This window comes from Apodemus sylvaticus, chromosome 10, assembly GCF_947179515.1.
Source record: "Apodemus sylvaticus chromosome 10, mApoSyl1.1, whole genome shotgun sequence".
In the NCBI taxonomy this organism is placed as follows: domain Eukaryota; kingdom Metazoa; phylum Chordata; class Mammalia; order Rodentia; family Muridae; genus Apodemus; species Apodemus sylvaticus.
The window spans coordinates 25,150,029-25,175,591 of record NC_067481.1 but is presented as its reverse complement, the minus strand read 5'-3'; the positions used below and the strand labels follow the sequence as shown (position 1 = coordinate 25,175,591).

Below are 25,563 nucleotides of genomic sequence, written 5' to 3'. Positions count from 1 at the left end.
AGACTCAAGAGCAGCCGAGGTCTGCAATGTTTATGCAGTTACTTTTTTTTTCTTTTTTGTTCTTTGTTTTCTCTCATGGCTTAAATTTCAATTTTGAAATTCTCCTAAATGGCCCTGTTGTTTATTTTCCTTGTTAGCATTTCTGGTAAACAGAACAGTTAAATGATTATTATCAAAGGAACGTCTTTTAAGGACAGTGTGATCATATTGGATGGTCTCCATGTGTAGCCTGCCTAGTCCTGAAGTTCACAGTGGAAATGTTCAGACTGTCGGACTCGCTGCCTTTAGTTAAATACCATGCTTTATCTTCTGTGAGTGCAGTGGCCAATGGCGGCAGGAGTCAAGCAAACCCAGCACAGAGGAGAGAAGGAAGGGCAGGGCGGGGCGGGGCAGGGCAGGGCAGGGGAGGGGAGGGGAGGGGAGAGGGGAGAGACCCCATTGCTTTCTCCCCTTTCCTAGGAAAGCTGTTCTCTCTAAAGGAAGCAGGTGAGTGTGGGTCCCTTGTCTCCTTCTCAGTAGCACCTCTCCTTGTGACCCCGGGCTTCTGTGTGTTCTGAAGACTTCCTTCTCCTTTCTCACTCCTCCTCTCACATCCTTCTCAGGGTCTCCTCCGTCACCTACTCTATAAATGCCACTGCAGATCACAATATGTATATATGTGTGTGTGTGTGTGTATGGGTGTGTGTATGTATGTGTGTGTGTGTATGGGTGTATGTGTGTCTATGTGTATGTATGTGTGTGTATGGGTGTATGTTTGTGTATATGTGTGTGTGTACGTGTGCATGTGTATGGGTGTATGTGTATCTATGTGTGTGTGTGTATGGGTGCATGTGTATGTGTGTGTGTATGGGTGTATGGGTGTATCTGTGTCTATGTGTATGTATGTGTGTATGTATGGGTGTATGTTTGTGTGTATGTGTGTGTGTACGGGTGAGTGTATATGGGTGTATGTGTGTCTATGTGTGTGTGTATGGGTGCATGTGTATGGGTGTATGTGTGCGTGTATGTGTGTGTGTATGTGTGCATGTGTATGTGTGTGTATATGTGTGTATGGGTGTGTGTATGGGTGTATGTGTGTGTGTGTGTGTGTATGGGTGGGGGGGCTTTGCTGTCTTCCCCCCACAAGAGGCTGCAATAGCCTTGTGATAATGGCTCCTGCAGCTCTGCCCCTCACAGGATCCAGGCCCTCACATCCACTAACTTCACCTGTAATTGCCTCCTGGACACCTGAGCATCCAGGACTTTTTCTTTCCCAACTTGCCATATCCACTTCCCCATCTTGTTTCTGTTCCAGCCAGACCTGGGAATCATGCTGCCTGCCTGCCTGCCTGTCTGTCTGTCTGTGTCTGTCTGCTTTGAAACAGGATCTTACTCTGTAATCTGGACTGGCCCTGAGCCCTGTGTGGTCCTGTTGTTTCAGCTCACCAGTGCTAAGATTACAGGACTGAACTACCACATCAGCTTACTTGCCTCTGAGGCTGGTCAATACTTTTTTCATATGTGTGTGTGTGTATGTAAATAATATGCATATATGTGTGTGTACATACACATGTATGTATGTATGTTTATATAGGTATCTGTGTGTCTTAGTTACTTTTCTAGTGCTATGATAAAACACCAGGACCAAGGCACCTTAAGGAGGCAAGGGTCTATTTAGGCTTGGACGGTACCCAAGTCCAAGAGGGCAGAGGAGAGGCATGGCGGCAAGATCTGGAAAGCTAGGACTCGCATCTTAAACTCTAAGCAGGAAGCAGAGTGAACTGGGAGTGGTCCAAGGCTTAGAAGACTCCATGCCTAGTGACATACTTCTTACAGCAAGGCCACACCCCCTAAACCTACCCAAATAATACCATCAACTGAGACCCACATATTCAAATGCCTGAGACAATGGGAGATATCTCATTCAAACCACCACATGTGTATGTGAATGATATGTGCACACACACACACACACACACACACAAACACACACAATGTGTATGCCCACATACATATATAAGCATATATATTCATTCTCTGTTGCATTACAAATGTCAATGTCTCTGCCTATCCTGTCCTGCCTTGGCTATCACGCTGTACCATGTCTGGCTCCTTGGATTCCCATAGTTCATTCATTCATTCACCATGCTGTCCCCAGGAGACCTCCAGCACTCTTGCCCTAGAGCACAAATCTGATGCTTTTTCCTTGCTTGATCAAGGGAAAACATTACGATTCTTCAGCACAGTGTGCTGTTCTCCCCCTCCCCCCTCCTCCCCTTCCCCACCCCCATCTTTGGCACACTGCTGTCCTGTAGCCAGCCACACCTACCCTGTGTTCGGGAACAGTGAATAATTGGTCACAGTTCCCAGAGGCTCAGGCTTGTGCATATTAGTCCTATTTGTCGGGAACGTCACTTGCTTGTCAGCCAACATTTTCCTTTCGGACTTTCCAGACTCAGGTCAAACCGTCACCTCCTCTTGCACCCCGCCTGGTGGCAGTCTCTCCTTTCTCCCAGCTGAACTTGGGCACATTTTTATTATATGCACATCTTCTGAGCATTCTGTTGGTAGAGTGGAGCCCAGTCTACTGACAATGGTTGTAAGGCTGTGAGGGCAAGAGCCTGCTTCCTGCTCTCTTTGGGTCTTGGGTACCTAATATGTCTCTCTCTTTTTGAGACAGGTCTCATGTAGCCCAGGCTGGGCTCCTCAATATGTAGCTAAGGATAACTTTGAATTTTTGATCTTCTCGCCTCTATCTCTCAAGTGCTGGGGTCACAGCCTTGAGCCACCGTGCCCACTTCATGCAGTACTAGGGATCGAACCCAGGGCTTCATGCATGCTAGGCAAGCAATTCCCACCTGAGCTGCGTCTTCAGCCCGTGAGCTTCTCTTCACTGATTCTTTGATCCCAAGCTTTAATAAGCTACATGATCTTGGGTGACCCATTTAACTTCTTGCGTTTTAGTGAAACCAGTAAGTCCTTTATAAAGACGAGATTAAAATAAAACAAAATAATGCTGTGTAGCTGCATTCCACTTCTCAAATATAAGGACTTGGTATGTCCACAAAATGAATCGCTCCTTTGATCTGCATGCTTTTACTCTATTGTTGCGGTTCTGACATGAAACCCGGGTTCTGACACAGGCTAGGCTTGTGCTAAGCTATCGTGAGTCTGACTGTGTGCTCTCTTGCCTTGGGGCCTTCTCTGCACCCCACACACCATTTACCTCCTGACTCCTCTTCTGCTTACAAACCCCTTCTCGTCTCTCCGTTCTGCACACAGGCTCCCGGCGGCCCCGCCTCCATCTGGAGCAGGACTTTCTTTTCTCCTCTGCATCCTGCCAGAGCCCTCCCCAGAGTGTTTTCCTTGGCTTTCTCAGCCCCACACCCACTTCTTTGTTAACAGACACAATCTGGATCCTGCTCTCCTGCAGCCTGATCACTGTGTCCTCTGAGAACTCTCTTGTTGCTGGGTGGTAGCTCAGGTTTGCTCACTGGATTTCTGGGGCATCCTGGGGTCATCTCTGGGCCTAAGCCACTCCTCCCTGTGTGCTCTGACTCTGCACTTGCCTCAGTCTCCTTTTTGTTCCTCAACAGCTAGTCGTTCTTTTCCCCTCAGTGCTGATTCAAGGCTCTTGCCTTCTCTTTGCCCTGTGGGTGGCCTCACTCTCCTGAGATAACTGTTAGCGTCTCTTTGCATGTGGCTCCTGCTCTTGGTTTTTTTGTTTTTGTTTTTGTTTTTCCTATCAACTTGACACACCTTGACTCTTCTCAGAATGAATCTTTTTTAAACATTTTTTTGTTGTTTTTTTGTTTTTGTTTTTTTTTTGTTTTTTAAAAGAGCGTGCTGGGAACAAATTTTGGTTTGGTTCCTCTGCAAAAGTAACACATAACACAGACTCTTAACCACTGAGCTATCTCTCTAGCACCTCTGGGAGATCTTATTGGAGAATGATCTAGATCTGGGTGGCCTATAAAGGCCTGTCTGTGGAGGATGCCTTGGTTGTTAATTGAGGTTGAAAGACCCTGCCCACTGTGGGAGGCATCGTTCTCTATGTAGGGGTCCTGAACTATATAAGACAGAATAAAGAGAGATGACAGCCAGCTTATTCTCCCTTTGCATTGACTGTGGATGTGATACTTTAAGTTCCTGCCTTGAGTTTCCTGAAATAATGGAATATAGCCTGCAATTATCAGTAGAATAAACCTCTTCTTTACTAAACTTATTGTTGTCAGAATCTTTTATCACAAAAACAGAAACGAAAGTAGGACCTAAGCCTGGCAGTGGTGGCACACGCCTTTAATCCCAGCACTTGGGAGGCAGAGGCAGGCTGATTTCTGAATTTGAGGCTAGCCTGGTCTATAGAGTAAGTTTCAGGATAGCCAAGGCTACAAAGAGAAACCCTGTCTTGTAAAACAAAACAAAACAAAACAAAACACAAAATATGTATTGGGCACTTGAAAATAAGAAACCAGTGTCCTGTGTGGCTATTCCCAGGATGCTGAGAGCCAGGGAGGGGCTTAGATCAGGGCTCACCACCCAAGGGGGCCAGAAAAGGAGGTAAGTAGCACGCACTCAGGACTGAGTGCCCCACCCCCAAGTACACTCAGAACTGAGTGCCTGCTCCCCAGCCTCCATGATCCTCTACTGCAACCCATGTTCTCTGCGGTGCCAGGAACGCATTCCTAAGATCTGTGACAATGCTGCCAGTCCTCTTTCTTAGTGGGAGGCCTCAGCATGCCTGATCAGGTCTTTACAAAGTGCCCCAGTCAGCTTCTCTAAAGCCAATACCCATTTCTCCCTTCACCCTCCTCCACAGTCCCCCGCTACCCCGACAGCCTACCCCCCCCACCATAGGCCCCCACCCACCCCAGCCCCCCTACCCTCCCTCCCTCCACCACAGCTCACTCCCCACAACCACAGCCCAACCCCCCCTCCCCCACACACACACCACGGCTCCCCCACCCCCCACCACTGCTGCCTCCCACAGCCCACCCTCCAGAGCTCTGGAGAACCCTTGTTTCTGTTCCTGTACCTCTCTTCTCAGAGCTCCCATGGCTGTTTTAACAAACTGTCTGTCCCCAGCAGATGTGACCCTTCTGTCCAGCAGCAGAAAACCCACAATGATGAGCAAACCCTCTTCTGCTAGAGACTCAGAGGGCAGCAAGCTCAGCTTGGCCCCCGTAGCCTTGTCAAAGAATATAGATAGGAACAAAGCCAGCCATCTTGGTAAAGGCCGTCAGCAGGAGCTGGGAGGCGGCCCAGTGTGTGGCTCCAAGATCTGCGCATGCCTGTGGGGGGAACACAGAGTCCTGGGAGGTATCCTGTGTCCCCTGAAGGCCTGTCCAGTGTCATCTTGGTTTCTGCTTCCCACACCACCACTGGGCTACCCTGGCTTCCTCTTCCACATCTGCCAAGCCAGTGGTCACCTCCTGCCTTATAGACCTACCTCTGCCTCCTTCCCTCCCTCCTTCCCTCCCCCTCCTCTTCCTTCCTTCCTTCCTTCCTTCCTTCCTTCCTTCCTTCCTTCCTTTCCTCCCTCTCTCCCTCCCTCACTCCCACTCCCTTTCCTTCCTTCCTTCCTTCCTTCCTTCCTTCCTTCCTTCCTTCCTTCCTTCCTTCCTTCCTTTCTCTCTTGTCTAAAAACCCTGAAACACAGAAGTGAGAGATGGCTATTTTTGGCCTTGAATTCGGGATGCTTTCTTTCTGCTGTGATGAGGAGGGGTAATACAGAGCAGGAACCATATCCTAGGCTTGAAAGAGTCACGCCGTCCAGGATGACTCTGGGGTGGTTTAGATGCACGCATATCCAGCATATCCATACCCACATTTTCTTTAACACTGATTGAGGGGTTCAGTCCCAAAGTGGTTTATTGCCTTCTGTGGCATTTCAAATACAGGACAAAATTTCTAGTCAAATGGAAACTCAAACCACAAACATTGAATTAACATTTAAAAATCTACGTGCTATATTGCAGGCACATATGGAAATGCCTAGTTCAGCATCTGACACACAGTGGGAGCATTCAGTCAACGTCAGTGTTACTCAACGCACACCTAAGACAGCGTCCAGCCAACAGTGTGAGAGGTTCTCTCTGAGATGGAAAGAGCCGGATAGAAGTCTCCCCTTGGGCTGGAGAGATGGCTCAGTGGTTAAGAGCACCGACTGCTCTTCCAAAGGTCCTGAGTTCAAATCCTAGCACCCACATGGTGGATCACAACCATCCGTAATGAGATCTGATGCCCTCTTACGGGGTGTCTGAAGACAGCTATAGTGTACTTACATATAATAAAAATAAATAAATCTTTAAAAAAAAAAAAAGAAGTCTCCCCTTCGCCTTCCTCTGTGGGTGGGTCGATATTGCATGGGGGATAATGTGAAGAGTAACGCTGTTCCGCAAGGCTAGGTGGACAGGGCCGTGGGATGCAGGGCTGCCAGACAGCCATTCCTGAACTCAGCAGACACTGACTGCGCGGCCACATTGTGCTAACATGCCACCGAGCTAAGGAATTGTTTTACTCCCCTCAGGGATGACAAAAATTGCATAATCTGTTTCAAAGAACAATAGGATCTTTTCTTGGTAAGCTATCATGTCTGGTCATAATTTGAAGAGGTTGAAGTGTGTCCTTATCCTTTGGAGATGCACACTGAGGTGATGAAATAACATGATGTCTTATATGTGTGTCAACATGGTGACAGAAGACAGGTGGACAGAGCTTTGACAAGAGACTAGAGCAGCTCCTGTTCACAGTGATGGGAGTTCACATCACACACCAGCTTCTGGAGCCTTCGTGTATATTAGAAAACTACATAATTACATTTTAGAAAGTTAAATTTTTATTTTACTTTTTTGTTTTTTTATTTTGTTTTTTATTTATTTATTTATTTATTTATTTTTGAGACAGGGTTTCTCTGTGTAGTCCTGACTGTCCTGGAACTCAACTCTGTAGACCAGGCTGGCCTTGAACTCAGAAATCTGCCTGCCTCTGCCTCCCAAGTGCTGGGATTAAAGGTGTGCACCACCACTGTCTGGTTTATTTTATTTTTTTCAAGCACAGATTTTTTTGATTTTTTTTAGAATAGGACAGACCTGGATTTAACTTTCTTTTCTGAGGTCTGGGAGTGTGGTAAAACAGTCTCATGCTCATGGCCCTGGGTTCGATCCCCAGCACCACAGAAAGAAAAACTGAGGACTGGTAGAGCACTTCCCTGGTAAGCACAAGGGCCTGAGTTAGCTTCACTAGTGTGCATGGAAAAAGCTTCCTGTGCCTGTAATCCCAAGGATGGCCAGAATAGTTAGGTCTCTGCCTTGTCTACACTATCTGAGAAAATTCCAGGCCAGTCAGCCAGGGTGGAAGTCACTGAAGAATGACACACACACACACACACACACACACACACACGTGTGCACACACACACACACACACACACGCGCACATGCACACACACACACACACACACTCTCTCTCACATGCACATGTGCATGTTTGCACACCCAGGGTGGGGTATAAACAGACAAAAGGAAGAGAGGTGAAAGGAATACAATACAAACTCCCCCGTTATTATCTGGGTGATCTTGTCATATAAGTCTCCTGAACCCACTTTAGATGGTAATAAGAATAATTTCTGCCTTACATCTTTGCCACACGCACATGGAGCTCCTGCACAGGCCTGGCACACAGGGCTCCATCAGTGGCTTTGTGCGAGCCTAAGGGCTCTGGTTATCCTGACCTCACGGTAATCCGCTATTGTAAATCCTAGCAAAGGCTACCCCTGCTCTGGCTGGGTATGTGGTCTGGCACGCCAGCAGTAGCTGAGACTGTGCAGTGGACCAACTTGTCAGCCTTGGGCACCCAGGCTCTCAACTAAAGCCTCTGCAAAACATTCCTTTTATGTTTTTAAAATTGTTTTGTTTGTTTGCTGTGGGTGGGTTTTTCTGATTTGGGTTTTGATTTTTTGTTTTGTTTTGGGTTTGGTTTTTTAGAGACAGGGCCTTTCTGTGTAGCCCTGGCTGTCCTGGAACTCACTCTGTAGACCAGGCTGGCCTTGAACTCATACAGATCTACCTGCCTCTGCCTCGTGGTTGCTGGGAGACTAAGGGCGTGAGCCACCACCTCCATCCAAGCTTCTTTTGTTTTTATTTGCTTGCTTGGTTCGGCTTTTTTGTAGAAAGGGTCTCTTGTAGCCCAGGTTGGCCTCTCATGTAGCCCAGGTTGGCCTCTAACGCATTACATAGCTGATGAAGCTGACCTTCAACTTCTGACCCTTTTGCCTACAGTTCTCAATTCCTAGCATCACAGTCAAGAGCCACCACGCCAGTGCTTTCATTGTCTTGATGGGGAGCGCAGAGGAGAAGGGGGGAGGAGTGGAGGGCCACGGGCAGGATCCACTTGTGGGCTGGAGCTGTTCTTGGGTTTGCAGCTTGGTTGTCAAGGTGAGGGGCTGCAGAGGCGGAGGGGTCAGCCTGGAATACAGACTGCTGAAGTGAAATCTCTCGCAGGGTCTCTGCAGTAGTCACCTTTTGTTTCCTACCTGGACATTTTCCCATGAGCAGGCAGCCGGGGTTTCAGAGGCTGTCTTGGGACTCTGGCTTCTGTCTACCTGGGCATATTTTCAGGATTCAGCTGGCAAGGCAGCCCACTGTTTCACAAAGGAGAAAGTGCTGCGATAAAAGAGGGCGATCTCACAGCATCCCAGAGTCTCCCCCTTTCTAGGCCTTCTCCTCCCCCACACCCACCTCAGCAGGTCCTCCCCACCCAAAAAGAAGCTGAGGGCATTGTCAAAGCCAGAACCTTGCCGTTTCTGGTGTGTGTGTGTGTGTGTTGTTTTCCTAAAGACTCAGCATTCAGGCCCTGCCAGATGGGAACCTGCCGGCTCAGCATGCCGATAATTATCCTTTCAGCCGTGGGAGGCCTTTCCATGAATGGAAGTTCAGGCATTTGCCACAGCTGTGGCCCAAAGCCACACAAAGCAGGCAAGAGTTCCCTAACAGGTCTGCAGGACACAATGAAGGTGGCATGAATGTAGCTTAGGGTCCTACCCAGGCAGTGGTGTGGAGCCTGTCGGACCCACCTGCGATCTCTTCCTAGAAGCCAGTGTGAGGCAGCTCGAGTGGACTACATCCTCCCAAGCACTCCAACACGCAGCAGGATGAACAGACTTTCCTCATGTGATGGGGGAAAAAAACTTATAATCTGAAACATCAAACCCCACAGTTGGATAACAGTGGGAAATACTGCCTCACAAGGTAGTGAGTCCCCCATTTGTGGAGGTAAGTAATGCGCTGCCTTCCGGAGCCACTGTAGAGGTAAGACCTGGCATGGTAAAGGTTTGCCACCCGTGCCTTTCACCTCCACCTTAATGAGATCTTAGGGTAAAAACAGGAACCAGAGGTCAGCATAGGTCCAGGGTTCAAGTCCCAGTTTCACGGGTAGCTAGCTAGATGTCCTTAGGTAAGACACAGAATGTCTTTTTTAAATCGTCATTTTAATTTTACTAATTTATTCTTATCATATATGTGTAAATATACATACATGCTGTGTGTGGGTGCACATCTGGAGGTCAGAGGACAACTTTATAAACCGGTTCTCTCCTTCCACGTATGAGTCCCGGGGACCAAACTCAGGTCATTAGGCTTGGCAGCCTTTACCCCTGAGCACCTTGTTGGCCCTATTGGATTAAATTATTTTTGAAAACGACTCTCAGACTGTAGTCCAGTCTGGCCTGGAACTCAAGATCTTCCTGCCTCAACTTCCTATGTGCTCAGATTACAGCCTGCAATGTCTGTTGATGTTTTTGTTTGACACAGGGTCTCATCTAGTCCACAGTGAATTCAATACGTAGGCAAGGGCTGGACTTAAACACCTCATCCTCCTGCCTTTACCTTTTCAGTGCTGGGATGACAGCATGTGCCTTTCTCTCTCTCTCCTCTTAAATAAAGATCTCTCACTCTCTCTCTCTCTCTCTCTCTCTCTCTCTCTCTCTCCTTCTCCCCCTCTCTCTCTCTCTCTCTCTCTCTCTCTCTCACACACACACACACACACACACACACACACACACACTGTATGTTACATGATGCCCCACAGAGGCCAGAATCCGGCATTAGATTTCCTGTAGCTGGAGTTTCAGGTTATGATAGGCCCAAGATGGATGCTGTGAACTGAACTCTGGCCCTCTGGGAAGAACACAAAGTGTTCTTAACTGCTGAATCATTTCTCCATCACTTGGCGATGCTTTTCTTTCTTTCTTTCCTTTCTTTCTTTCTTTCTCTTTCTTTCTTTCTTTCTTTCTTTCTCTTTCTTCTTCTTTCTTTCTCTCTCTCTCTCTCTTCTCTCTCTCTCTCTCTCTCTCTCTCTCTCTCTTTCTTTCTCTCTCTCTTTCTTTCTTTTCATCTTCTTCTTTTAATTGTATAGCACAGCACATACAAGATCCTTGTTTGACTCTTTAAAAAGTAGGATGCTGGCCAGGCAGTGGTGGTGCACGCCTTTAATCCCAGCACTTGGGAAGCAGAGGTAGGCAGATTTCTGAGTTCAAGGCCAGCCTGGTCTACAGAGTGAGTTCCAGGACAGCCAGGGCTATACAGAGAAACCCTGTCTCGAAAAACAACAACAACAAAAACAACAACAACAACAAAAAAGTAGGATGCTGGGCAAGCAAGATGACTCAGTGGCTGAAAGTGCGTGCTGAAAATCCTGACCAACGACCTAAATTCAACCCCTGTGACCCACATGGAGAGATCAGGCTCCTGCAAGTTGTCCTTTGACTGCCACATGTGCTGTGTGGCACATGTGCACCGATACCTGTACCCAGAAGGTACACAAAATAAGTAAGATTTAAAAAAAAAAAGACAGGAAACCAATCCCTACCCTGACGACTTCCAAGAAACCTGGGATGATCAACGAGACACCGCGATGATGAGGAGCTGCTTTGAAAACAGCGTCAACAGAAACTATGATTGTGTTCCTTCTGAATTCTGCAGTGCGCCTGCGTTCAAACTGGAGAGGGCCAAGCGATCAGGGCTTCCCGTGGCCACACCCTTCGGGGCACATGCCCTTCCCTCACTGCCACACCCCCCCTCCCCCCCCCCCCCCCCCCCCCGGCTGCTGCACCTGGGCACTCCCCACTCTCCCTGTCTTTCAGACTTGAATGTGTGGAAGTGTTTTGAGAGTTATAAAGCTCTACAGAGGAATCCTTTGATTAAGCGTGGGGGGACGGCAGAAGTGGGGCGCTGCCTTTGCTAGATTGGTGGCTGGCAAGACGCGCCTGCATCTAGGTTCTTATAATTGCTACTTGTCAAGTCCAAACAGCTGGGCAAAATGAAGACAGAAGATGGACGCGACCATGGGACAGGTCTTCCTTTAGTTATCAGAGGCGAGCCGGAAGGCGAGGAATCTCTGGGGGCCCTGCAGAGATCTGCTTTTTTGAGCCGGTTGCTAAGGTGTCTTTGGGTTGCTTGATCTTAGTGGTAGGCCAAGAATCCCCTCCATTTCCTCCTCCCTCTTGTGTCTGTTTCTACAGCAGGAGATTTTCCCCAGAAACCAGACCCTGGATGGAAAGGAGGTCTCGGGCGGGGTTTGTCCACTTCTGTGCTCTGGGGCTTTCTGGCTTTTGTGTGCCCTCTCTCTGAAGCACCACTGCCTATGAGTCATGTATTTGGGCGCTGAGAACCTGAGATTCAGTTTTCTGTCCAAGAACCAGAAAACTGGCAGGGGACGGTTCTAAGTCTGGTTTCTGCATCCCCTAAGGATTAGAGGAGCCTGCAGCCAGGCCCAAGCCCTACCCTGCCCTCTCTAAGCCTGAGCCCCTCCTAACATACCTCGAGCAAGAAAAGCATCACCTGAGATCACCGTGTCTCCTTCTGTGTCCTTGAAAGAGCCTGAAGGCTTTCCAGCCTGTTCTTCTTCTCATTATAAAATCCATGGTGGGTGTGTGGGGGCGGGGACTGCTCTGACAGGAGAGGAGATGTTGGGCCTACACTCATTTTACCTTATCCAGTGAAGAACTTGTCACAAGCAAAGTGTCACTTAGTGACTGTGTTGGGCTAATGTTGGTTTTATTTGCTGATGTTTACCTCAAACCCAGAGCCTTGGATGCTAGGGCAGCCTGTCTCTACCACTGAGGTCCGCTCCAGATTAACCTGTCCCTAGGAGGAATTTGTAATGATTAATGTAAATGAAAGAGAAAAATCAGCTTAGCGCCTTATCTGGCTTATTAACATGACATCCTGGGTACTCAGCCTGCTCTCTTCCCTTTTCCCAAAGGTGTGTGTGTGTGTGTGATGTGTGTGTGTCTGTGTGTGTGTCGTGAGAGAGAGAGAATGTGTGTGTCAGTGTGTGTCTCTGTGTGTGTGTGTGTGTGAGAGAGAGAGAGAGAAAGTGGTGTGTGTGTATGTGAGAGAGAGAGTATGTGTGTGTGAGAGAGAGAATGTGTGTGTGAGAGAGAGAATGTGTGTGTGAGAGAGAGTGTGTGAGAGTGTGTGTGTGTCTGTGTGTGTGAGAGAGAGTGTGTGTGTGAGAGAGTGTGTGTGTGAGTGTGTGTCTGTGTGTGTGTGAGTGTGTGTCTGTGTGTGAGAGAGTGTGTGTGTGAGAGAGAATGTGTGTGTGAGTGTGTGTCTATGTGATGTGTGAGAGAGAGTGTGTGTGTGTGTGAGAGAATGTGTGTGTGTGAGTGTGTGTGTGTGTGAGAGAGAGAGAGTGTGTGTGTGAGTGTGTCTATCTGTGTGTCTGTGTGTGTGTTGTGTGTGAAACATAGAGGCTATCTCTGGAGATATCCTCCAGATACAGAAGCTCACAATCATTCCTGTGTAGCCCACGCTAGCCTCAAACTCACGATTCTCATGCTTCAGCCTTCCAAGTCATTGCCTTAAAGATATGTTTTGAAGATATATATAGGGAAGCAAGACCCTGTGGTGAGTAAATGTCCAAAATGCCTCCTTCCTCAGAATAGTAAGAGCTGTCCCTGGTGGGATGGAGGGTGTCTCTCCTCACCCTGGGTTAGCAGGTGGTGTCTGAAAGATGTCTGGCAGCCAGCCGAGCAGAACCCCTCCCTCTGGGAGACATAGCAGAAAACAGCAGGAAAATCCCTTCTCCACCTCGGGGCCAATGGATGAGTGTAATAAGCCATTAATTAAAAAAAAAAGGCAAGGGGGTGCTTGATGGGGTGCATGGGTTCCAGACACTGAGCAGGCATCTGACCTTCCCAGAAGCCTGGTGTGGCTGGGGCTGGCATCCCATCATCTCCACTATGCTGATATTAAAAGTAAAATAGAGATACGGAGTCACTGGCTGTAGCTTCAGAGGCAAGTGCTTACTCTCCTGCCACCCGGCACTGATGTCGCAGTCCCACGTGTTCTGTGGTCCCAGGCAAGTCTCTTCATCCGGCTTCAGTCTCCCTTGTGGAATGCCACAAGGTTGGGGGATTGGATAGGGGAAGCCCTTCTGTAGGCTGGAAAACAGTAGGCTCTAGTCTGCTCACTCAGTGTCCCAGTGATGGGAGAAGACTCTTCCTGGAAGGCCAGAGTCTAGCAGCACGAGGTCACCCAATGGTGGGAGGGCCAGAGCCCAGCTACATGGGATCACCCAATGGTGAGAGGGCCAGAGACCAGCCACATGGGGTCACCCAACAGTGGGACCTCAAAACTCTTGAAGCTGAGGCAGAATCCACTTCCTGTCTAGGAAGTTGAGCTTCTGTGGAAGAAGGGTCCATGAAGCCCTTGAGAGACAGAGGGTCGACAGTGCTGAGGAAGGAGAGTGAGAGACTCCCACTCTATCACTGAGCCATCTCTTCAGTCTCCAGAGTTAACAGTCTTCATTTATGTTGAAGACTCTCAGGTGATGTCTGAGGCAAGCAATGAGCCCTTACCTAAGGTCTTATGTCTTCAGAACCTTAGGTTTCACTGTTGCTTTAACGCTAAATCTCTCTCTATAAAGGGAATATTAACCCCGTGAGCAGCTCCTACAGAAAATGCTAGTATTCTAGCTTCTCAATTGGTGAGAAGCTTCAGACTGCCAAGGTGAGGTGTTTTTCTTCTTCTGCATGTGGTGGTTTGAACAAGAATGGTCCCCTGTGTGTGTGTGTGTGTGTGTGTGTGTGTGTGTGTGTGTGTGAATGCTAGGCTCTTAGCGAGTGGCACTATTAAGAGGTGTGTCCTTGCTAGAGCAGGTGTAGCTGTGTTGGACGAAGTATGTCACTGTGGAGGCAGGCTTTGGGGTCTCCTATGCCTGAGCTACACCCAGTGTGACACACAGTTGCCTTCTGCTGCCTGTGGATCAAGATGTAGAACTCTCAGCTCCTCCACACTCATGTCTGCCGGCATGCCAACACGTCCCACCACAACAGTAATGGACTAAACCTCTGAATCTGTAAAGCCAGCCCCAGTTAAATGTCTTTATAAGACTTGCCGTAGTCATATTGTCTCTTCACAGCAATAAAACCCTAAGTAAGACACCCCAGGTCCCCAACAATGTCTACGTCTTTCTCTCAGGCCTCGGACTGTTGGCTATAAGCCTCACTGTTGTCTGCGGCTGTTCATTTTGGGTGCTCTGGGGTTGGAGAAGGCTGAAGGTAACCAGGATTTTCAGTCATGGCAGGCTCTGGGGAGGAGACTTAAGGAACAGAGAGAGGGGTCAGCAGCCATGGAGCTCTGGGGAAGAGACAGATCCAGATACTCCTTGAGAGAACGGAGTGAAGGCTAGGGTAGATTGATAACAGTATATCTTTGTGACTAAATTCAAGATGGCGACTGGGGCTGGAGATATAGCTTGCTGGCGAAGCACTGACCTCTTCCCCAGGACCTTAGAAAAATAAAAATAAAAATAAAAATAAAAATAAAAATAAAAATAAAAATAAAAATAAAAATAGAATCTAGCCAGTCAGTAGTGGCCCAGGCCTTTAATCCCAGCACTTGGGAGGCAGAAGCAGGCAGATCTCTGAGTTCTAGGCTAGCCTGGTCTACAGAATGAGTTCAAAGACAGCCAGGGCTACACAGAGAAACCCTGCCTCAAAAAACTAACCAAACAAACAAATAAATAAAAGAAAATAGATAAGTAAGTAAGTAAGTAAATAAATAAATAAATAAACAAACCAAAATAAGACTTTAGCTGGAGCAGACCATAGAGCAGGCCTTTGGAGGAACCATATCTGTTGTTCTGGCTTTTCCCAGCTTAGCTCAGCAGGATGACTCTCGCCCATTTTGGGCACTCACCAGGTGGTTGCAGAGAACAGAGTGAAGGAGAGAGTGGAGAGTCACACCCAGGGATCTGGGGATGGCCTATGAATCTGAATGTAAAAAGCTGCCCGATTGATTATCCACTCAGCGTGTGCAGTGTGCACGTGCCTCAGCCCAGGGTGGAGGCTATTTGTGCGAACAAGCTTTCTCCTTCCAGCACAGGGCTCCACCGATCACACTCAGTGGTCAGGCTTGGTGGCCAGAGCCTCAAGCCCACAGAGCCCTCTCACAGCTCCAGGCCTGCAGCCTGACACCTCATTTCCAGGGCTTTTAGTTTTTGGTGGAAAACAGTGGGAATTGTCTAGCTGTCCTTTGGGACCTGATATAAAAATGTTCTGTGAATACCAGAGAATTCCTCTTTGTTTTTAGCAGCTCAAGTAAAGACGCTCTTGCCAAGAGCTGAGCAGTGGCCTAGAGAGATGGCGTAGCAGAGGACCTGGGTTCTGTTCCTGGCACCTGTGTGGCAGCTCACAATCATCTGTAACTCGTCAGGCCATTGCAGGCATCAGTCATGAACCTGGCACACAGACATATATGACATGAAGGTGTAATATTCATACTTATAAAATAAAAAATAAATCGTAAGGCATCACCACCACCACCACCACCACCACCATCATCATCATCATCACCATCATCATCATGGTCGTCGCCATCAGCAGCAGCAATCATGGCTTCCTCCGGGCCTTTCTTCCTGTGGTCCAGATGCCAAAGCCGACGGAGATGACACAAGCAGCAACATCAAGAACATCTGTGCAATAGTCGGGTTGTATAAATGAGTCAAAGATGCACAAACAACTTCAGGAGCCAAGGGTGACCACTGGAAATCATGGCTGTGCCTCTGACTGGGGGTCTTCATGGGCCAGGGGCATTCTGTCAGAATGTACAGCCATGTTCCTCTGTGGTTCTCTGCCACACTGTGGCCGCATGGTTTTTCCACTGTTCTGAGGTACACCGAGAGTAATCTTCAACTATTTTGGAGATTTTGAAGACCCGGGTTTGGGTCTCTCTAGCTGTGTGACCTTGGATAAGTCACTTGGTCTGTTGTACACTAGGATGGGTCGCTTGGTCCACGGCACACATGATAAGGCTCTATTGGAGCCTCAGTTTCTTCATCAGGGAAATGGGAAAAACACTTCCCCACCAGGCTGTGATCTCATAAGTAGAATTGCTTCCCACGAATCCCCAAGGCTGCACAAATGCACGTCTGACTCAGTGTGTCTGGAGTGGGTTGGGACTGTCTCATGCTATGCTCACAAAGTCTGGACAGATGTGGACCAGAAAGGCTTCTGACTACAGCCCTCGGGTCAACATTATCCCTTCAGCCAATGGGGTGGAAGAGAGAGTGGCAAAGGTCAAAGCGCCTCTGGGAAGCAGGACTCTCAGGATTATCGCCAGAAGAGTCTTCAACCAACTAAAACAATATGGCAGTCCTGTCAGGATGATGGGAGAGAAAAGTTTGGTCCGAATTGCTGTGAGATCTGTGAGGGCGCTTGCTGAGGCCTCTCCTTGGGCCAACTATATCAGCCCAGCCCATTGTAGAGAGGTGGAAACAGGCCCAGAGACGTCCAGTGACTTGTCTCATGTCACACAGCTACTCAGGGACTCTGCTGTAGCTCCAGCTCCTGCCTTCTGCCTTCTGACTCCAGCAGCTCCACTGCCCTTTCCCAGCATGCTCCTCTTTGGCAATTGCAGCATGTTTATTTATAAATTGACTTGTTTGGAACCTGGAATTTGGCATCCGTGGTTTTGGCTGAGGAGTTCAATTTTTTTTCCTTTTTGTTTGGTTTGCTAACCCACGTTTTGTGAGGGGGGAACCCCCCCACAAAGGAATAAAAACAAGAGACTGTGAAGTCGTTTGAATGTGAAGCAGCCAGCAATGTGACAGCATCGACTCACTCGGATTTATTTTGTGTTTCTAGATAGTAGATTAAAAGTGCGTGAGGTTGACTTCTGGAGATTTGCAAGCCCAACAAAAGTCCATCACCAGGCAGGGGTTGCTCCTGGGGCCTGGCGGGAGAGTGGGAACGGACACTTGCTGGGCAGTGGCTGGAGGCTAGTCCTCCACAGCCAGGGACAGGGCCTGAGTGAAGAGCTCAGTGAGCAGCAGGCCTCAGACAAAGGGTGTGGCTCCACATCCTTTGCACCACACTTTATACAAAGCCGAGGTTGTAAAAGGCAGCTTCTTTTTATTCTTTAGTTTTTCAAAACCGGGTTTCACTGTGTAGCCCTGGCTGTCATGGAACTTGCTCTGTAGACTAGTCTGAGCTTATTTTTATTCATAACATGAGAACTCACACAGGAACCAGGAATCCGTCACAGGGGCGGCTGGGTCCGCTCAGAACTTAGGTCCTTCTGACTGTATTGAAATTCCAGCAACTCCTTGGAGAAAGACGGACAGGATGACATCGCTCCTGCTGCTGTGTGTTCTCATGGCCAGGGAGTCTGGGCACAGCCCGAGTGCTACTCCAGGCCAAACTGAGTCTGTTTCCTCGAGGAAACACCGAAAACTCCGAGTGTGTCTCGCTAGCAACTTTTGCCACTGTCCCAACGAACTCAGTGAACTGCTGAACATAGCTGTAGCCTCATCCTGCACGTTGTTACTGTTGTTATTCTTTTTATTGAGATAGGGATTTATGTAGCCCAGACTGGCCTCAAACTTGATATTAGCCAATGATGACCTCAAACTCCTGATTCTCCTACCATTACCCCCCCTCAAGTGTTTGTTCAATGATTTTAGCAGTAAAGTGTGTTGTATGTATGTGTGTGTGTGTGTGTGTGTGTGTGTGTGTGTGAGAGAGAGAGAGAGAGAGAGAGAGAGAGAGAGAGAGAGAGAGAGAGAAAGAGTTACATGATGCAGTAAGCCTGATAAAATGTACCAATTTAAAAAACTGTTTCCATAGGTTCACCAAGAACCTTTCATGGTGACCAAAGGACATCTTTGACCTCTGGCTCCAGGCTAACAAGTGGCAACCACAGACCCAGGGTCTGCTGGGCTGGGTAGCAGCAGGTCATGGCTGGAGAGTGATTTCTGGGCAAGCTTGAAAAACATGTCTATGGTATTGAGTAGGGGTCTCCTGGGTGTTGGGCTCATATGACTTGTGCTCTAGAATCAGAAACTCCAAGAGACAAGTGTGCAAATCTAGGAGTGGCTGAATGGGGTAGGCAGAGGGCCCATGTACCCAGCCTTTCCACTTGATCATATTCCCATTCTCTTTGGTTATTCTTCTTTTAAAATTGTATTCTCTCTGTGTGTGTATGTGTGTTTGTGTGTGTGTGTTCTATGATATTCATATGTGGAAGTCAACAGTCTGTGAGAGTCAGTTCTCTCCTTCTATCATGTTGGTCCTAGGAATCCAACTCAGGCCTTCAGGTTTGACAGCAAATACCTTTTACCTGCTGAGCCATCTTGCTGTTTCTTTGGGTGTCTCTTATGGATACAAAATACAACCTACCTAAGACCCGCTGAGCATTTCAGACAACAGGGAAAACTCCCCGGTCCACTTTCACAGATTAACGCTTTCTGTTGTGTGATGGACTTTTACAGAGCCTCTACCTGCTTACCCTAGGATACTCACAGGCACCAAGTAGAAAAGGCCCTGGCAGTCATCTTGGATGTACCATGGGGTGGAAAGTCTGGTTGATGGTGCATAGTACAGGAGGCATTGCCTTGCCTTGCTGGACAGCAGCAGAAACCTAATTATAAAACCTTCTCAGACCCAGAGGTCCTTGGTGCTGTACTGATTGGCCACTGGCAAAGACAGCCACAGGACTGGATGCCAAAGTCTCAGACTTGGCTGTCTTCTGAAGTCTGCAAAGCACTCTACCCTGTCCACCATCATTTTCTCAAGTCCCTCCCACAGCCCCTGTCCCCACAGTCCCAGTCCCCACAGCCCCTATTCCCACAGTCCCCAGACCCACAGCCTGTCTCCATAGCCTTTCCCCCTATGGTTTACAAAGCAGAACAGACACCAGCCTATTTCCAGTTGTGCATGTCATCAGTGTCCCTTCTTGGGTCAACCGTGGAGTGGCCTGAATTTCCTGCAGTGGATGTGCCCAGGTATCTGCACACAGCCTTCCCTCCTCCCACTGAGCCTCCCAGAGCTCAAACTTCTTTCCCGGTGCTCCCTTTCATGCACAGCAGGCATGACAGGGTGGAGGCTACACCGTGTTTATGTGCTGCTGATGCTTCTTTGGGATAAGGGCGAGCTCTAGATTGTCATTGTCCTTTAGAAGCAGTCCTGGCCCACCACAGGGACAGAAGTCCCTTAAAACCATGCTGAGTGTGGGAACATCAACTCCCAGCTCCCAAAGCTCTTTGCAGAGCTAGAGAGATGGAGGCCGCTTTCCAGGTCAAGGTGTCTCCCTCTCATACAGAACTCTTCTGCCCTACCTTCAGCTGCCTACCAGCTGAGCTTCAACAGGATCCAACTGGAGCCCCTTGCTGAGGCAGGGGTGTCTCAAAGAAAACTCTAGCCCCATTTGTTTTGTTTCTTCAAGTCAAGCTTTCTCTCTCTCTCTCTCTCTCTCTCACACACACACACACACACACACACACACACACACACACACCCTGAAACTCTGTAATCCAGTCTGGCCCTGATCTCAGAGACCTGCCTGCCTCTGCCTCCGCCTCCTGAGTGCTGGGACTAAAGGCATGCACCACCACGCCCGGTCCCCTAATTGTTTTTAATGGTTACTGGTCAGCCAAATAAAATAGGAGCCAGGAACATTGTCCCTCTCTTTGAAGGAAACTACTGTCATTGACGACTGAACAGGTCAACGAGTAAAGCAGGCACCAGACATATCATGGCACAGTAAGGGCCCCACCCTTTACTAGCAGTCATGCAAGACCAGCTTGCAAGGTGGAGGCTGAGGAGCAGAGCTGGGTGCAGAATGAGCTTCGGGCTACAGTGCTCTGAAGTCAGCCCTCCGCCTCTGCAGAAACAATGAAGCAAAGGGCCAAGGCCAGAAAATACAAGTTCCCCAAGGTTATTTCTCTCTCCTCTCTTTTAGCTTATCTCAGGGATAAGAGCTCTCAGACGGAGGGCACCCCTTCTTTAGGCTTCCAGAGTCACAAAATTTGGAGCCAAGTGCACTGACTCCATAGCTAGGAAGACCAGAGCTTGAGTCTATAGACCCTGGAATGCCATGGCCCAGTGCGGGCTTCAGTGAGCAGGAGGAACACAGGAGACTGTCTCCAGTGGGCAGGGGCTCCACCATAGCTGCGGACCACTGAGAGACCCCCAAATGAAGCCTCCTCCCATTGAGACAGGGAACTCTGAGGTTAGTTTTCCTTTACGAAACCTTCAAGGTTGTGTCACTGAGTCCCCCTTTATCTGGAGTGTGCGGACTGAACTGTAGTTTTGGCACTGTAAGCTGTTATCTTGTCTTCCTGGCCCAGGGCCAGCTCCGAGGAGCCCAGGGGAAGGAATCACTTCTCTCTGCGGCGACTTGTCTGTCATGCCGTGCCCAGGTCTTTGTCCCATGCTCTCAGCACTGCTCAGCTTCCACAAAGCCTTCCTTCTCGTGGCCGGAGGGCTCGACCTCTGTGTAGGTGGAGTGGTTGGGGTGGTTGTGGAACTTCATGGCCGGCCAGTGGTGAGGTCTCCGCTGCAGGAACACAGAGGCAAAGTCAGTGAATACCACTCACTGGACCCCATCTCTGACTGTGCAAAACCTCCTCTCAAAAGGATTCTGGAGGAATGGGCACTCACTCTATGGAGAGACAGCCAGCGGCGGGACTGCTTTCTGTGCAAGATTCCCCAGAGTCAACCCTCAGCCACTAGAAATCTTATATAGCCCTGGCTAGCCCAGAACTCTCTATGTAGCCCAGGCTGGTCTGGAACTTGTAGCAACCCCTCAGCTCATGCTTCCCGAGTATTGGGATTCCAGGCGTGCACCACTGTGCGTGGCATTTTTAGAAGCAGGCTTGGAAGGAGCCTGCTGTGTGGTTTGTAGAACTGAGCTAGAAGCTTCAACAGGAGACTGGAGTTGTGAGGCCGTAGGAGGCGATGAAGTGGGCCTCAGGGGCCTACTCTGGAAGTGCCAAGATAGCAGGGGTCTTTCTAAATGAAGATACCTTGGTCAACCTTTAATCCACCCATCGACATCCTTGTGGCCTGTGCACCGGTAGTCCTAGGTGATACCCAGGTAGGCTAAGAACTCAGAACAACTGGAAAGACCCTGTTTCATTTTTAACAACAACAACAACAAAAATAAATAAATAAATAAATAAATAAATAAATAAATAAATAAATAAATAACTGAGGGAACTGCCTAGGTCCCTGGGGGATGAGGTCAGCGGGCTCGCAACCCAGGTAGAGACAGATGACCTTCTGGAACCTACTCAAATGACTCTCTGGGGGCAGGGTCAGGACGAGTTCTGAGACACAATTTCTCTGTGTTGCCTTGGCGGAGCCGGAACTCACTCTGTAGACCAGGCTGGCCTCGAACTCACAGAGATCCTCCTGCCTCTGTCTCCCCAGTCATGGGATTAAAGGTATGCACCCGCTGCCCCCCAGCAAAATGATCCTTCCAAATAAGAGTCCCAGGGATGCTCACCCTGATGTGCTGTTGGGGAATTCACTAAGGGCGTCACTGGCCTGCGGCCTTCTAGAGGGCAGGGCCAGCGTCTCCATCCTCACGGCCTCAGAAACCATGGAAACGCCTTCACCAGTGGGGATAAGAGCCACACCTTACTGAGCTCTGTGGCTGAGCCTCACTTCCCATGATGCACTTCTGCGGTTCACACTAAGTTCTGGGACATTCAAAACTGCCGCATGTGTCCTCAGGACAAGCTCCAGGACGGCACAGCCTTCACTAACATTTGGGTTGTCACCTGTCACCTAAAGAGCCCACAGAAGCAGCGAAACGCGGTGGCTCTGAATGAGACCAACACCTAGAATTTGGGGACGAGAAACCTCAAGTCATTATGGGAAAGCAACCTGCCACTAGGCTGTGGCACTTTGATCACTTTCCTCTGGGGTTTTCCTAACCTCAGAAAAGCAGAGAGACCACTCCCCAGGCAGGGAACGCCTAGGTGCTGAGGCCCCGGGGGGGGGGGGGGGGGGGAGGGGCGGGGGGAGGGGGGAGAGGGACCATGGTACCGGTCCTAAAGACATGATGGAGTGGAGGAAACCTTCTCAGGGAGGTGAGGGATGGGATGGGGGAGGTGAGGGATGGGATGGGGGAAGTGAGGGATGGGATTGGGGGAGGCAGTCCTGAGTCATGGAAGCAGATGCAGGCAAATCTCCCACTGACCTCGATGAAGAAGAGTGCGGCATTGGAATTAGGGTGGCCGCTGATGTAGATCCCAGCCAGGATGATGGCCGCTACCAGGAGGACAGCAAGCACGATGCCCACGATGGTGCCCAGGTGCACGGGAGGGCCCCTAGTCTTCGGGGACGAGTGGTCTGGAAGGCCTGTGGAGAGAGTAGGACAGAGGAAGGTGTCAGGGAGCAAAATAAGCCTGGCCTCGGGGACCTGGGTTCTGACAAGGTCCCGGAGATGAACGCCCACATTTCCACACCCACAGAACGGTACAGCAGGGATTGGGGATGATTAGAACAACATTAACGTTCTGACGCCTTGAAGGTGTTTTCCGGTATTATCTGGAGGTTGCTCTTGAGAAGTTGTAGGAAGCTTTCTCAAATACCTGTGCCACATAAGTAGTTTTAAGGACTTCACAAAGGACATGTGAGAGTCAATAGTATGAGATCTGGGGGCTGGTATGGCTCTATAGGTAAAGGTGCTTGCAGCCAAGCCTGACAACTTGAGTTCGATCCCTGGGAACTACATGGTAGAAAGGAGAGAACTGACTCCTACAAGCTGTCCCCTGACCACCACAGGGAGGGTAGTAGGTACCCACTGACTCTACACACACAAACACAAATAATAATAATAATAATAATAATAATAATGGGATCTTAGCTGAGTATGGTTTCAAAGGCCTGTAAGCTCAGCACTTGGGAGGAGGCAGGAGGATCAAGAGTTCAAGGTCATTCTAACCTACAGAGTGACCTAGCCTGGGCTACAGGAGACCTTGTCTCAAAAAATCTGATGGTGAAGGCAGGGGTGTGCACCTTTAATCCCAGCACTGAAGGCAGAGGCAGATGGATCTCTGTGAGTTCAAGGCCAGCCTGGTCTACAGAGTGAGTTCCAGAACAGCCAGCGCTATACAATAAGAACCCTATCTAAAATAAATAAATAAATAAATAAATAAATAAATAAATAATAAATAAAGAGGGGTGGAGAATCTAGGCTGGCTTCTTGGGTTCTGCCACTTACTAGCTGTGTGACTTTGGGCAGATCAGCCTTTGGGAGTTTCTGCTATCACCTTTGTAGGACAAGAAATAGCTATCTAGCTGGGGTTACCATACAGTGGATAAAACAACAGAACTCAGGCCGAGCCCTGAGAACCTCTCCCAGCGTCATGGAAGTCCTGAACTAGTATTAATTGCTTTGATAGCCGATAACCATAGTCGTCCTTGCTTCTGTCTGTTCCCAGACTGAGATCTACTGGAGGGCAGGAACACTCTCCATCCCTTAACCACAGCAGGGTCCGCGGGGAGGTAGAGGATCCCATCTCAACTGAATTCAGTGGGACAAACCACAAACCACTCTTAGAGAACACTCCAGGCTTCCAAAACACACCCCAGGGACGAGAGCCTCACCCAGACCTCCCTTTCTTCTATGACTAAGGTAATGGAAACACAGAGATGGCGCGCCGTTTGCCTAAGGACACACAGAGTGTGTCAGCCACTAAGACGCAGGCTCCCTAACATTACCTGCGTGGATATTTGTTGCCTCCCTTACTTAATATGAAGGAATGAGCCAAAAAGACGAATGTGGGTGTCAGCAATGGAAACACCCACTTCTTCTCACGGGGTCTTGGGTGGGAAGGGAGGCAACAGAATGAGGATTTCAATAAGATGTCAAGAGGTCAGGACTGTTGCTACCCCTGTTTACACAGAAGCAACCCAGGATAGAAACTATCCAGGCCACGCCCATGTGTGCTGGGGCCTCCAACCAGCATGAAGAGGGACAGTTGAAAGGACTCATACCCCAGGCTAGCCTCTGCTGACTTGCTGGTTGGCCACCAGCCCCTCCCTAGCTTGCTGATACTGTGATATGACGTTCCGGGTTGCAGCAGATGTGCATGCAGCACAAACTGGAAGAGCCTGGCCTTGTTCCTCCCCCACCACACAGTCCCCCAATGACGGAGCAGGACAATGACATCATCTCCACTGCGAGGCATGTCCCAGTGAGTGGACTCCCAAGGACTATCCCCAGCCTTGATCTGGAAAGGCTTTCCCTAGTCCATCCTTACAGCAAGAACTGGGCTTTTGACAGGGGACGATGGCCTTTCCTATGACCAGAGAGCATCTTCCCTGAGCCTGGGAATAGCCCACCTTCTGGTACCCCACAAGCAGGCAGTGGACAACATCTGCATGCTCTCTGCCCGGGAGGGAGACTGGAAATTGCAGAGACTGCTCTTCCACACGGCTGAGAGGTCCACAGAGAAGCAAGGCCACAGCCACACGTCCCTCCCCACTGGTGGCACTGGCTCGGCTGCTTCCTCGGGTTCCTTCAGGGCAGTAGACACGGGAGGCTCACAGCTGAGACAGGAGGTGTCTAGGGTAGACATGCTCCATCGACCTAGGTCTGTGGCCTCAGACTCCATACCGCCTGTCCAGCGGGACGCCTGGGACCCTGGCTGCTCTGCTCTTTCCTCTCCCTCGCCTGCTCTGACGCCTCAGGGTGTGCCCACCGCCATCTGTCTGCTGAGGAGAGGCAAGAAGTTCTGTACTCACCGTCTCCTTCTGCGGAGGGGTTCAACTTGGTGTCATCTTCAAAGAGGACAGAAGGAGCAAAGTTAGTGGCATCATCCAGACCTCTCGCACCCTGGCTCTGGATGGGGCTTTAAGGAAGTTCATTTTCAATTCTCCATCCCGCAAGGGAAGGTGTCTTGCCCAAAAACCACACAGCAGTGTAACAGGGAAGACTGGGAAAAGCCGGTTTTTCCTGTCTTGTGTCATTCAATCGACAAACATTATATGAGTGTTTATTATGGGCTGGCACTGGGGAGAGAGTTAGTGAGATTACAGGTGGACATGATCCCCACCTACATCAGGTAACCTGTAGAGAAGAGCACTTGCAATGCCAGCCTGTAGCTCAGTCATCGAGCACATGGCAAGCATGGGACATGTGGGAAGCTTCTGATTTAGCTTACACACATACACACACACACACACACACACACACACCAACAACCTCAGTCAAACAAACAAAAACCAAAACAACCCCCCCCCCAAACCTATAAATAAACGAACTTAACATGATGAAGATGTTTTTC

At 49.3% G+C, this 25,563-nt stretch overlaps 1 protein-coding gene across 1 annotated transcript in view; it reads right to left on the bottom strand.

Annotated features, from left to right (window-relative positions):
* Positions 1-19,895: 19,895 nt before the first annotated feature.
* The window catches only part of Plxdc1 (plexin domain containing 1), a 67,901-nt gene continuing 62,233 nt past the window's right edge, over positions 19,896-25,563 (bottom strand). The window contains exons 12-14 of the mRNA XM_052197072.1: positions 25,022-25,057; positions 22,470-22,630; positions 19,896-20,819 (exon numbers count right to left, since the gene is read on the bottom strand). Coding sequence (XP_052053032.1) covers positions 20,700-20,819; positions 22,470-22,630; positions 25,022-25,057 — 317 coding nt within the window. The 3' untranslated portion in view covers positions 19,896-20,699. The remainder of the gene's footprint in view (positions 20,820-22,469; positions 22,631-25,021; positions 25,058-25,563) is intronic.